General features: G+C 37.9%; 2 protein-coding genes across 2 annotated transcripts; both read right to left on the bottom strand.

Moving 5' to 3' along the window:
• Positions 1-1,930: 1,930 nt before the first annotated feature.
• Positions 1,931-11,641, bottom strand: LOC100700963 (uncharacterized). Its single transcript, XM_013268812.2, has 12 exons — positions 11,461-11,641; positions 11,248-11,356; positions 11,079-11,153; positions 10,956-10,991; positions 8,799-8,885; positions 8,607-8,681; positions 3,208-3,217; positions 3,046-3,115; positions 2,486-2,560; positions 2,290-2,398; positions 2,118-2,192; positions 1,931-2,029 (listed from the first exon to the last, which is right to left on the bottom strand). Exons 1-12 carry the CDS (start codon positions 11,624-11,626, stop codon positions 1,981-1,983), a joined length of 936 nt encoding a protein of 311 aa, XP_013124266.2. The 5' UTR covers positions 11,627-11,641; the 3' UTR covers positions 1,931-1,980.
• On the bottom strand, positions 8,223-9,231 carry LOC100700696 (C-C motif chemokine 20). The gene is made up of 4 exons (XM_003437949.5): positions 9,022-9,231; positions 8,799-8,907; positions 8,607-8,681; positions 8,223-8,516 (listed from the first exon to the last, which is right to left on the bottom strand). Exons 1-4 carry the CDS (start codon positions 9,086-9,088, stop codon positions 8,456-8,458), a joined length of 312 nt encoding a protein of 103 aa, XP_003437997.2. The 5' UTR covers positions 9,089-9,231; the 3' UTR covers positions 8,223-8,455.
• Positions 11,642-14,235: the final 2,594 nt, after the last annotated feature.

Genomic DNA, 14,235 nt, shown 5'->3' on the forward strand with positions numbered 1-14,235 from the left:
TTGTTGCCCTGGCTTTATGTTTAGGGTCGTTGTCCTGCTGGAAGGTGAACCTCCGCCCCAGTCTCAAGTCTTTTGCAGACTCCAAGAGGTTTTCTTCCAAGATTGCCCTGTATTTGGCTCCATCCATCTTCCCATCAACTCTGACCAGCTTCCCTGTCCCTGCTGAAGAGAAGCACCCCCAGAGCATGATGCTGCCACCACCATATTTGACAGTGGGGATGGTGTGTTCAGAGTGATGTGCAGTGTTAGTTTTCCGCCACACATAGCGTTTTGCATTTTGGCCAAAAAGTTCCATTTTGGTCTCATCTGACCAGAGCACCTTCTTCCACATGTTTGCTGTGTCCCCCACATGGCTTATGGCAAACTGCAAACGGGACTTCTTATGGTTTTCTGTTAACAATGGCTTTCTTCTTGCCGCTCTTCCATAAAGGCCAACTTTGTGCAATGCACGACTAATAGTTGTCCTATGGACAGATTCCCCCACCTGAGCTGTAGATCTCTGCAGCTCGTCCAGAGTCACCATGGGCCTCTTGGCTGCATTTCTGATCAGCGCTCTCCTTGTTTGGCCTGTGAGTTTAGGTGGACGGCCTTGTCTTGGTAGGTTTACAGTTGTGCCATACTCCTTCCATTTCTGAATGATCGCTTGAACAGTGCTCCGTGGGATGTTCAAGGCTTGGGAAATCTTTTTGTAGCCTAAGCCTGCTTTAAATTTCTCAATAACTTTATCCCTGACCTGTCTGGTGTGTTCTTTGGACTTCATGGTGTTGTTGCTCCCAATATTCTCTTAGACAACCTCTGAGGCTGTCACAGAGCAGCTGTATTTGTACTGACATTAGATTACACACAGGTGCACTCTATTTAGTCATTAGCACTCATCAGGCAATGTCTATGGGCAACTGACTGCACTCAGACCAAAGGGGGCTGAATAATTACGCACACCCCACTTTTCAGTTATTTATTTGTAAAAAATGTTTGGAATCATGTATGATTTTCGTTCCACTTCTCACGTGTACACCACTTTGTATTGGTCTTTCACGTGGAATTCCAATAAAACTGATTCATGTTTGTGGCTGTAATGTGACAAAATGTGGAAAAGTTCAAGGGGGCCGAATACTTTTGCAAGCCACTGTATTTAGTATTGACTTTTATTGACAAAACACAAAGAGAAAAGTCAGTAAATCAGTGTATTTTTGAATGAGTGAGCAAAGAGTCTGTAACCATCAGCTCAGTTGCCACCTGCTACCTGGCTGGGCTTCCTTGGCTTCACTCCAGAATCATGTGACCGACAAAGACAAACTGAGGCGGGTCATCACACCAGTTAATCATCACATTACTTCAAGTTTAAAGTTGAATAGGGTATTAACACTAAAGTGGATAGAAAACAGGCAGTTATGCATTTTGCAGCTCTAATTTAAGCCTTCTAAGCCTTCCACTTCATTATAGCTGATGAAATACCTGTTCTACTACATGTTTTACATAAACAGCTCCCACAACTTCCTCCTATGAGAGGTTTCGTCAGTTATTGTTTAGCCGTTTTCTAGGTTTCATGTTATGACACAAATGTCTAGAGCTGGAACTCTGGAAAGAAGATAAAAGGAGGAATGCAGTGTCACGTGTTTGGTGTGAAAAAATTCAAAAGCGCATAAGTGGTAATAGTTTTAGACCCACAACAGGTACTCATTTTATTTCAATGTATGTATAAAACCACAAAAACAATTGCATAAATTACTCTTTTTTAACACAACAGTACATGCACAAAACAAAAATATTACAATTACAAAGTATAAATTAATATTATAGACCTCTTAAAACTGAGCTAATATGTCCATTGTTTGACAACATCTTTCTTATTTACAGCAGGCTCCACATGATGGAGTTCACTGGACTATAAAACAGTTGCTGGATGCAAAGATCACATAAAAAACTGTTTGTTTTCTGTAGCTGGCATCAGCTGTCTCTTTAAAAAGCTCCAATGATCTTCTATTTCTTCTGCCGTGAGCTGCGCTGGTGGATCTTCTGTGCTTTATTCCTAAAATGATGATAAATGGAGTTACTTCTCTTGCTGTTTATTAGAAAATCAGAACATTTGCTCCTTATTCTGTTTCTAAAAATCTCACCTTATGCGATCGATAGCATCAATCACCCACTTCAGAGCTGGATCGGCACATGCTTTCCCCTTCTTTGTGTGGAAACTACATTAAAATAAAGCAGTATGTTAATATTTATACACCCACAGTAAACACTAATTTCTTTCAAGCAGTTTGTTAAAGTAATTGTAATGATGCTCACATGATGGCATTGATGGGACACATCTCTGTGTCAGTCTGGACTGAGTACCCCTTGATGGCTGCAAATGGTAATCTGCCTGTCATGTACCCTCGACAGCAGTGAGGATGAGCTGTGAAAGAAGGAAAGACAATTTGTGACTAAACAAGAAACAGATCAAAGAAAGGCAAGAAAGGACAAGAAAGCAACAAATACAAACCTGCTGATGTGTTTGCAGTCAGACAAACAGTAAGGAGTGCGATCACCACCACAGCTCGGATTGGCAGCATGTCTTCTTAGTTTGTGTTGGCAGCAGTGACTCTGATGATGAAACTGTCTTGCCTTTTCAGGTGGAGTCAGAGAGGTTGTGCTGGTAACCTGCTAATCACAGCAGCCTCATTTATACCTCAGCTCTAAACGCATCAAGACATGTGACATCATCACAAAAAGTCCCAGCAGACGCACAAGTAGGAGGGGCGTTGAATCCACATGGATCCACACAATGGCAGTGTTTGGAAACATTTGTTTTGATTATGGAAATTTATGGAACAACTTTTATTTAACACTTTTCCAGTCTTACAGTGTTTATGCACATACACACACCTGTCACACAAAGGTAGCGTGGTTATTCATTAAATGTGTAAAAAAGTGTAACTTTTGGGAAGAATTGATTTCATATTCAAACACAGCTCAGTTTGAAGCAAGGAATTATAATTATGGGCAATTGAAAAGAAAAACATTGCATCATACATGTTTATTGTTGCATTAACACACCCTGACCTGACAAAGACTCTTGTAGAGCCAGCAGTGCAATGTGGGAAATTTTATAAGGTGTTGCTCCTTTTTGTAACTGTCAGCATGGACAACACAAAACCGTCATTCTTAAATTAGGAAAATGTCTATGTCACTGGTTTAAACATAGATACAACCATTGATTTTTACTGGTGATAATCTAAAAGGCAGAGACAAAAATTCAATTATAAACCTGTCACTATTTTATTACCCAAGTGTGATATTTTATATATGGTGTTTGTATTCAAATACAAAGGGCACATAAGTGTCTGTTTTAAGAAAACGAACAATTTGGTGTAAGATGTATCAGTGTTTAGGATATTACTTAGTGTAAAGGAGAAACAAAGAACACCTTTGTTTCTCCTTTGTGGTGTTTCCATGTTCATGCTTTTTTACTGGAGAGTAAATAGAAGTATAGCCAAACTGTTTCATTCAAAGACACTGGAAGTATAAACTATAGCCTAACAGCACTTTATAGGCTTATGTATTACACTCCCCACTGTTGCATATGTATTTTATTTATTCCCACTTAGATTGGAATGTGATTTGTGAGCCTTAACTGTGTTTAATGTTAAATTAAAGAGTTACATTGTGTGGGAGTATGTGCTTAAGTTTCCTTTCAGCATATTTTTGAGCATTCAGTACCTTTGAGGTTTTACTGAAGAATATTCTGGACTTGTCATTGTATTTTTCACTGTTTTGGATTGTTGCAATAAAAATGTACATTGATCAAGTAAAAGGATGAAACTAATCATTGGCAGCCATTCATTGCTGTTAACGTCACCAAACATGCTAAACTGTCCATCTGAGAGATATAATCTCTCCAGCATGTCCTGTGTCTGCCCCAAGACCTCCTCCCGGTGGGACATGCCTGGAACATCTCACCCAGGAGGCATTCAGGAGGCATCCTTGTCAGATACCCAGACCACCAGACCACCTCCTTTCAATGTGGAGGAGCAGCAGCTCTACTTTGAGCTTCTCAAAGATAGCCAAACTCCTCACCCTATCTCTAAGGGAGAGGCCAGCTACCCTTTGGAGGAAGCTCATTTCTGCCGTTTGTACCCGCGATCTTGTTTTTTCGGTCACTACCCTCAGCTCGTGACCATAGGTGAAGTTAGGGATGTAGATCGACCGGTATAATGAGAGCTTCGCTTTTACATTCTCTCTTCACTACGACAGACATGTACAGCGTCTGCATCACTGTAGCTGCAGAACCAATCTGTCTGTCGATCTCCGGCTGCCCTCACCCTTCACTCGTGAACAAGACGAGATACTTAAACTCATCAACTTGGGGCAGTAACTCACCCCTGACCCAGAGTGGTAATTCCACCCTTTTCTGGCTGAGGACTATGACCTCAGACTTGGAGGTGCTGATGAACCACATCATTAAAGCAGATACGAGATTCAGAGAGCAAAGTGGAAGCCTTTTGCCACTTGACTACTGCTAGAAATTCTGTCCATAAAATTTATGATCAGAATCAGCCCTGGTGCAGTCCAACACCCACCAGGAACAAATCTGACTTATTGCTGGCTGTGTGGACAAAGGTCTTGCAATGGAAGTATAAGCATTGATTGGCTCTTAGATGCCCCATACTCCCAGAGCACCTCCCACAGGACACTCCGTGGACAAGGTCAAATGTGCTTTTGAGACTGAGATCACACTACTAGATCTCTAATATTTATTCTATTCTTTATCATCTTATCATCATAAATACAAAATATAATAAAAACTAAACTGAAACTAGCAAACCCACCCTGTCTGTGGGAGTGGGTTTGCTTCAGGCCTACCTTTTCCTGTGTTATGACAGATTTTTCTTACCGTTGTGTAATTAACTGTTATTTCATATCTGCTACAGGTAGATTTTCTGAATGAGCCTTGCTTTCAAGCAAGGAAAGATTTTTCATTGGTGGAGATTTGATGAACCAGTGTCCATAAAATTGTATGCTTTTTCCACATCAATGATGTCATCCTGGGCTATGGAAAATATGTGTTTTCTATGTGCAGCAAAAAAGAAGAAGAAGAAGAAATTACTGTGTTACAGCAGCCGATTAAACAGAAAATACAAAAAGATTTACACCTTAGTAATTCCAAATCTGGTACAACTAGGAGATTAAATATAAAATGAATGCCGGTAGTGTAACCCACACAGGAACAAAAGTATAGATACATGCCTATTAAATGTTTTGGTAGCCTACACCAGGGGTGTCCAACTCCAGGCCTCAAGGGCCGGTGTCCTGCAGGTTGTAGATGTGTCCTTGATTCAACACGGCTGATTTAAATGGCTAATTGACCTCCTCAACATGTCTTGAAGTTCTCCAGAGGTCTGGTAATGAACTAATCATTTGATTCTGGTGTGTTGACCCAGGGTGATATCTAAAACCTCCAGGACACCGGCCCTTGAGGCCTGGAGTTGGACACCAATGGCCTACACTTTTGATAGTAATCAAAAAATTTGTGGCAGAGTCAGTGCTGGGAAATTTCCAGCCAGAATGCCTGAAGCTTGTCAACGGTGACCAAAAGTGTCTGGTTAAGCTGCAGCTTGCAACAAGACTTACGCAAAGGCTGTATTTTTGATCCTGCGTTGATTAGAAAACCACAACAAAAAACCACAACAAAACCTCCACAGCAAAAACCAGCAAAAAAAGCATTTCCTTCTGAATTATAATGGACTAAACTGCAGTAAAATACAGAAACTTTAAATGTCTACATAAGCTTAGTATTTGGGTATTTTTTAAGAAGAACTTTTATTTATATTCAGCCACTAGCGAATATTAAAAAAGACACGTGTTAGCAAAAGTTATATAAGGTATTGTTCCTCTTTGTGAATCTCAACATGCACTTAAACCGTAAAATACCTAAAAATAACTAATACAGTGTGTGACATTTAGAAGCACGTGGGGATAAGTGTTTGAAGAGGATCATGTATTTCACTGAAGACCTTCGTGCTCTTGCTGAATGTGGGCGCTACACGTGGGTTTGTTTTGAGGTTATACGAAGGTTTTAGGTCAAAGGGGCTTATTTTATACCGAAGACCGACGCAACAAAGGAAAAGCTGTGCATTTGAACCACTGAACTAGGTCACGATGCACGGACTATAAATGCAATTGCTTACTATAAACTTTCCACCAAAACCACCTCATGTCTTGGTTACATATTTCTCATTTCTCATTTCTGGTTATTACACATAAACTACCACAAGTGGCAAGTGGCTATAGCTTAATACAGAAGAAGAAGTCCACACAAGTATATTAGGTGTTGACTGACAAAAGACAAAGACAGAAAAGTCAGTAAATCAGTGCATTTCTGCGTGAGTGAGCAAATAGTCTGTATCCATCAGGTCAGGCGTCTACCCATCATAACAGCCACCTGACAAGACTGTCATGGTCCTCCTGTGCATCGCTGCCGTTCTCTCTCTCCTTCTTTATCAGTATGAGTGTGTGGATGCGTTGCATGTGTGTGCCTAACCATGCTTTGTCTTGCACGGGTTTGATCCTTCCAGAATTCCCACCCTCCACCCGGGCACACCTGACGCAATCAAGCTCACCTGTTTGTCATGTGCTGATCAACCTGCCACTACTTACACTGGGAGAGATCCTTTAATCTTTAAAATTGAAACCTGCGCGAGTCAGTCTGCCGCTTATGTTTGTCGACGATTATTTATCTGTTCCTCTCTTCTGTGGAGAAGCCATTGCGTTTTCCTGCTGAGAGAAATCTGTGTGAGAGCGATGGATGGAGGAGATTCTGTTCCTGTTCATGTGCGATTGAAGCTCAGAGCTCATTAATGGACTTTCCTCTCCAAAGGACCTTGTAAATCGAGACTGTATGATTTGCGTTCATGAGCACTGCAAATAAACTCACTTGGCTATATGATAAAGTAATGTGATGATACACAAAGTAACACATTACTTGAGATTGCTTTCATAGGTTATTAACATGGAGAGAAAACAGGGAGTTATGCATTCTGCAGCCCGGATTCCTGGTTATTGCATAGAAACTATCTCAGGTGTTTCCAGGTTTTAAACCGCAGCAATTGACAGAATATTTACACAGTTACCTTCAAACACATGCTGGGGATGCAAGGTAAGTGTCACGGTCCGGGGTCGGTTCGACCCAGCATTTTGAGTTCCTTATGTTTTGGTTTTGAATGATTGTTCTTTATGTTTTCTCTGGTGCTTTGATTTTTATTATGGATCGGTGTTTCAGTTATTCTGGTATGTTTCTGCATTATGACTTAGGTTCGGGTTGTATTTTGTTATTATTGCCGGTGTGGTGCAGCGTCTAGTCTGCCTCTGTCTAGTCCATGTCTTAAGTGTGTTCTGTTTCCTGTTTTACTTTGAAGGTTCATGTCCCTGTCTGATGTCAGTGTTCCAGCTTTGCTCTCCCTGTCTCGTTAGGTCTTATTCCTCCCAGCTGTGTTCTCCTTCTGTCTCTAATTCCTTGATGACTCCCTCTGTGTATTTAGCCCTGTGTTTTCCTGTGCTCACTGTCGCGTCGTCCCTCAAGCTGTGTGTTTCCTTGTGTGCCTCCCCGTCAAATGTAAGTTTATATTTCCCAGTTTAGTTTTGTATGCTTTCCCCCTGCCAGCAATAAAGCTGAGTTTTGAGTTCATCCTTCGAGTCTGAGTGTCTGCACCTTGGGTCCTACTCCTGCCTGCCACACAGCGTTTCATGACAGTAAGTTTAATTTCATCATCATAACTTTTCTAAAACGTTAAAGCATCAACCAATATTACTTTATTATTATGAAGTTACAACCACTTTAAAGTTAGTATATAAAAATGTACATGCATAGATATCACTGTTTTATTCCTAGCAGTTATATATTCTTATTAATATATTATAATATTTCTGATTTGCATTGCTTCACAGACTTTATTACATCCAGTTTATGACCCCATATTACTCAAATAAATAAACTGCAATTTAATATTATGCAGTTCAAACCATTATTGTTGTATTACTTGAATATTACATGAATGTTACTTTGTTAGTTAAGTGAGAGTTAATGGCACCATGTCAACAGAAATACCTGTTCCTTCTACAGCTCCCATGACTTCCTCCTACTCATGTCACAGGACTCTCATCTGTCACTGTTTAACTATTAGCAGCACAGAACTTCCAAAGCTGGATGTTTTCACCACAGAAAACAACAGCACACAAGCAGATCTGGCACATGTGCTCATTTTATTTCAGCATTTATATGAAACTACAAAATCGTATTTTACATTTACAAAGAATATGAAATTAAAATATTACACAAGCTTTTAAAACTAAGTTGATATTGCTGTTGTTTAACGACATATTTATCATTTGCAGCAGGCTGCACGAGACGGACGTCAGTGGAATATAAAAGAGTGAAGTGTTTCTTTAGCTGGCATCTACCGTGTGCGTAAAAAGCTCAGATGGTCTTCTTTTTCCGCCCCTGTGAGCTGCGCTGGTGGATTTTCTGTGCTTTATTCCTAAAATAAAGATAGATGGAGTTACTTCTCTTGCTGTTTGTTTTAGAAAATCAAAACATTTGCTCTTTATTCTGTTTCTAAAAATCTCACCTTATGCGATCGACAGCGTCCATCACCCACTTCAGAGCTGGATCAGCGCATGCTTTCCCCTTCTTTGTGTGGAAACTACGTTAAAATAAAGCAATATGTAAATGTTTATACACCCACAGTAAAAACTAACTTCTTCTCAAGTATTTTTTGATCTTTAAAGCAGTTTGTTAAAATAATTTTAAAGATGCTCACATGATGGCATTGATGCGACACATCTCTGTGTCAGTCTGGACTGAGTACCCCTTGATGATGGAGTCCTGTAACCTGCCTATCATGTACCTTCGACAGCAGTGAGGATAAGCTGTGAAAGAGTATAATATAATGTCTGTATCTGCCAGATCCCAGCAGTGGAAATGCTGATGTGTACGCGTATGTGATTAAGGGAGAAAAAAAAGAAACGAAGACAAGTACTTACCAGCAAATGTGCTTGCAGTCAGACAAACAGTAAGTGCGATCACCACCACAGCCTTGATTGGCAGCATGTCCTTTGTGTTTGTGGTGGCAGCAGTGATGATGAAGCTATCTCACTGTATCTGGTGGCTCTTCAGGTTGAGTCAGTGAGGCTGTGCTGGTAATGTGCTGATCACAGCAGCTTCATAAATACTTCAGCTCAGCCCACAGCAGAAGAAGCATTACATCATGAACAAAACAGTGATAGTGTTTGCAATCATTGGTATGATTATGATTGTATGATTGTTGTATGATTGTTCAAATTTTACAGTAAACTTCAGAAAAAATCCTGTGTAACTGTTTTTAACTGTTTCTCTATTTCTATGTTCTGTATATCATCATATTGATGTGTTTGTACTGTACAGCACTGACTTTATTATGTTTGAGAGTGTCAGTGTAAGCGTTCCTCATGTTCTACAAGATCAAATCCAGAGTACTTGTTGGTCTGACCCGAGTCAAACTTAAGTTGGCATTAAAAAAAATCCTCTATTTATGGCCTCTCTGGACATAAACAGATGTGTCCGGGTATATTTTAATTATGGCTTCAAAACATACCATGTTTCTGTGACAACAGGCCATCAGGAGACATAAAATGATAAAAAGAATATGGGATTATAGATGTGAGCAGATTCTTCAGTGTGGAGAAAAGCAAAGTGGAGAAAATAAGAGATACCGATTTAATTGTACGGCTTCCTCTGACTGATAGGGGACTGTGGCAGGTGTTTTTAACCAGCCTTTTTGTTTTTATCTGTGATACTAATGGCATTAACAGTGTCTGCTTTCGACTCAGTCTGCTCTTTTACTTGTTGGATGAATCTGTAAAACGCTTGACTATGGCGTTTTGGGTTTTATGTGTTTGGGTTAGGGATTTTCAGGCACTTTGTTTACATTTTTTGAGACTGTGTGACTGTCAGTCCATGAATTTCTTTCACTTTGACCCTTTTAGGGGAACGTAACAATATCTATCTTATTTTATCATAATAAATAGAAAGCATAATAAAATATATCATCTGTAATATGCCCTTATATCATGTCTGCTACATGTAGATTGCTTTTTTCTGAGTGAACCTTGCTTCCAAGCAAGGAAAGATTTTTTTTCTTTTACTTGGCGGAGACGTGATGGATGAATGCCCATCGAATTCTGTGCTTTTCCACATCAAATATATCGACTTAGACTATGGGAAATTTGTGTAAATTACTTTAAAAATGTCCATTCGTGGTGCCTTGTGGCCAAAAAAATGTGGATGCCTTGTTTGAACATTTAAATCACCGCATTTACAATAAGTTAGAATTCTGCATTCTCAGTTTGTGATAATGTAATTAGAATATAATGAGAAATACTTTGTTTATGACAAAAGTTGGGAAGTTACTGTGTTACAGCAGCTGATTAAATAGAAAAATACAAAAAAGTGATGCAATCAAAGTCTGATGCAATAAGGAGATTGAATAAATATATATAAATATAGTCAAAGTTAGAATTATTTCTGGTGTACACAGCCTAAAGATAATAATTCGACAGCACACAAGCAGAAGTTGTTTTAGACTTGGAACAGGTACTCATTTTATTTGAATTATTAGATGAAACTACAAAACCATTAATAAAACAAATGACTCTTTTTATAAAATATTTTATAAACATACAAAAGCAAAAAAACAATATTTACAAAGAGGATAAAGACATAATATGATACAAGCTCTTACAAGTAGGCTGAGATGTGCATTGTTGAACAACACATTTGCCATTTACAGCAGGCTCTTCAAGCTGGAGTTCACTGGATTTAAAACTGGTGATGCATTGCTGGTTGCTGGCTGCACGCTGCAGGCTGCAAAGCTCACATAGAAAACAGTTTGCTGTTGCTGGCATCCTTAACAGCTTAGATGATCCTCTATTTCTGCTACTGTGAGTTGTTCTGGTGGACCTTCTGCGCTTTAGTCCTAAAATGAGGATAGATGGAGTTACTTCTCTTGTTGTTTGTTTCAAATCAGAACATTTGTTCTTTATTTTCTTTCTAAAAATCTCACCTTAAACGATCAACAGCGTCCATCACCCACTTCAGAGCTGGATTGGTGCATGCTTTCCCCTTCTTTGTGTGGAAACTGCAATAAAAGAAAGCAATATGTAAATGTTTATACACCCACGGTAATCATCAATGCTGTCTTTAACCTTTAAAATGATTTTAATGATGCTCACATGATGGCATCGATGGGACACATCTCCTTAATAGTCTGGACTGAGTACCCCTTGATTTCAAAATCTCGTAATCGGCCTATCATATACCTTCGACAGCAGTAACGATAACCTGTGAAAAAAGGAAAGAAATTTTGATTCGACAGCTGAGGAGCAAAACTTGTGTATAAATAATTAAAATTAAAGACGAAAAACAGAAAGGCAGCAAGTACATACCGTCAGAAGTGTTTGCAGTCAGACAAATAGTGAGTGTGATCACTATCACCACGGCCTTGATTGTCACCATGTCTTTGTTTCCGTTGACAACAGTGATTCTGATGATAAAGTGGTCTCGCCTATCTTCAAGTGGAGTGAAAGGGGGTGCACTGTTAAGCAGCTTCATTTATACCTCAGCTCTGCCCACATCAGTGGTGCTAGACTGTCACGAAAACAGCCCTAATTTTTTTTTTTTTTAAAGAACCCAAAGTTCTGTCCAACCAAGGAAACTTCTTAATGGTAAATCCTTACACAAGGGGGGGAAACCCTTTTTAATTAAAAGGCTAATTAAAAATGTACTTTCTATAAATCAAATAAAGTTGTTACAACTTTGCTTGTATTTCGGGCACAATAATTAAGCATCATATTATATATTGTATTTAGACAAAGAAATGTGTAAAGTACAAAATTATTAAAACTCACATAAAAAACTGTGTGGTTAAAAAGTATTGCTCGCTGAACTGAATTTATATAAAGGCAAAATACAGATGCTTTTTGGAAAAGCTTTTTATATTATTCAGTGCTCATTACGCCATATGTTGACCAAATATAAACAAGAAGTTGTAATTATAGGAAAACTGAAAAGAGACATATTGGGTCACACATGTTAGGCATGTGACCAGTGTGACCTGCGTTAACATACCCCGATAAGACAAAACCCTTACAGAGCCAGCCGTGCAACATGGGACGTTTTATAGTTTTATAAAGCGTTATTCCTCTTTGTGACTCTTGGAATAAACTTAAAAGATAAGAGACATAAAAATAATTATATATATATAGATATATATAAAGTATGTGACATTTAAATACAAGTGGAGATAAGAGTTAAAAAAGGATGAAAGTTTCACTGAAGACCTCCGTGCTCTGAATTCATGTGGGCCGCTACAAGTGGGTTGCTTTGAGGTTGTACTAAGGTTCTTTTCTAGGTCAGAGGAACTTATTTTATACCCAAGACCCATGCAACAAAGGAAAAGCTGTGCATCTGGAGCACTGAAATAGGTCATGATGCGCTTATTGTAAGTGTAATTGCTTATCATGAAGTTTCCAACAAAACCACATCACCGATTTCCTGCACTTTGCAATCTCATAGTCAAACATCATTGAAAACCATATATATATATATATATCTTTCTAATGCTTTTACTTTACTTATAATATTCTCAACAATGATATCTTTAGATAAGATATACTTTATTCATCCCCCAAAAAATGGGAGATTACTGCGTTACTTACAGAAGCCAAAAAATTAAAAATCAGCTTATCAATTCAATAAAATAAATGTGATATCACAAAAGAAAATGGATGGGGAAACTGAAAAAAATCAATAAAACAAACTCATTTAAACAGAAAATACAAAAAAAGTAAATATATTTTCTGATTTTTCAAGACGATCTTAATTCAACGAAATTCTGTGAGAGAGTGTCATTGTAAATGTCCCTCATGTTCCCCAGATGAAAGAGTCCCTGTTCAACCCTGTTCAAATAAGATGAGATGAGATGAGATAACATAAGATAAAATGAGATTAGATAAAATAAGATTACATAAAATGAGCAGAGATAAGATAAGATAAGATCAGATAAGATAAGATAAGATATCTTATCTAAGATAAGATAAGAAGAGATGAGATGAGATGAGATGAGAAGAGATAACATAAGATAAAATGAGATTAGATAAAATAAGATTACATAAAATGAGCAGAGATAAGATAAGATAAGATCAGATAAGATAAGATATCTTATCTAAGATAAGATAAGAAGAGATGAGATGAGATAAGAAGATAAGAAGAGATGAGATGAGATGAGAAGAGATAACATAAGATAAAATGAGATTAAATGAGATTAGATAAAATAAGATTACATAAAATGAGCAGAGATAAGATAAGAAAAGATAAGATAAGAGATGAGATGAGAAGAGAAGAGAAGAGATAACATAAGATAAAATGAGATTAGATAAAATAAGATTACATAAAATGAGCAGAGATAAGATAAGATCAGATAAGATAAGATATCTTATCTAAGATAAGATAAGAAGAGATGAGATAAGAAGATAAGAAGAGATGAGATGAGATGAGATGAGAAGAGATAACATAAGATAAAATGAGATTAAATGAGATTAGATAAAATAAGATTACATAAAATGAGCAGAGATAAGATAAGATAAGATAAGAAGAGATGAGACTGAGAGGAGATGAGATGAGATAAAATGATAAGCGATAACATAAGATAAAATGAGATTAGATGAGATTAGATAACATAACATAACATTACATAAGATGAGATGACATAAGATAAACTGTTTAATTAAATAGAAAGATTAAACAGAAAATACAGAAATGTGAAGATCTCAATAAATCTTAATATGAATGTGACAAAATAATGAGCTACAATCTAAAACAATTTCAACTATTGTTGCATCAGGTGGTGAAGCTCCTCTATCTGTCCTTGTGACATCATAGATCAAACAGATGCTCTTCAGCTACATGTCAAATAAATCACATGAAAGAAAAAAACAGCCATTTTTTACAGACTGGAACTTTGCTTTAGTATTAAACTGTACAGCTAGCACTGTATGTTGTTGAATCTACCGGTACTACAAAAGAGAACAGTGCGATGTCTGTCATAGCAGGAGAGGATCAAGTGTAACTAATGACACTGTTTGCTTTCTAATCATATTCGAGTAAGACATGGCAATACATCTACAATAAAGACTTTCAAATTACAAAACAAGCGCTGAGAA

This window comes from Oreochromis niloticus, linkage group LG18 (genome assembly GCF_001858045.2).
Source record: "Oreochromis niloticus isolate F11D_XX linkage group LG18, O_niloticus_UMD_NMBU, whole genome shotgun sequence".
NCBI classification, from domain to species: Eukaryota; Metazoa; Chordata; class Actinopteri; order Cichliformes; family Cichlidae; genus Oreochromis; species Oreochromis niloticus.

Coding starts and splice junctions, on each gene's coding strand:
- LOC100700963 (XM_013268812.2), bottom strand. CDS start 11,626: ATGAAGCTGCTTAACAGTGCACCCCCTTTCACTCCACTTGAAGATAGG. Junction 8,682..8,798: donor TGTCGCATCAATGCCATCAT/GTGAGCATCTTT, acceptor ATTTTAACGTAG/TTTCCACACAAAGAAGGGGA. Junction 2,561..3,045: donor TCTACAAGAGTCTTTGTCAG/GTCAGGGTGTGT, acceptor ACACAAACTAAG/AAGACATGCTGCCAATCCGA.
- LOC100700696 (XM_003437949.5), bottom strand. CDS start 9,088: ATGCTGCCAATCAAGGCTGTGGTGGTGATCGCACTTACTGTTTGTCTG. Junction 8,908..9,021: donor GACTGCAAGCACATTTGCTG/GTAAGTACTTGT, acceptor ACTCTTTCACAG/CTTATCCTCACTGCTGTCGA. Junction 8,682..8,798: donor TGTCGCATCAATGCCATCAT/GTGAGCATCTTT, acceptor ATTTTAACGTAG/TTTCCACACAAAGAAGGGGA.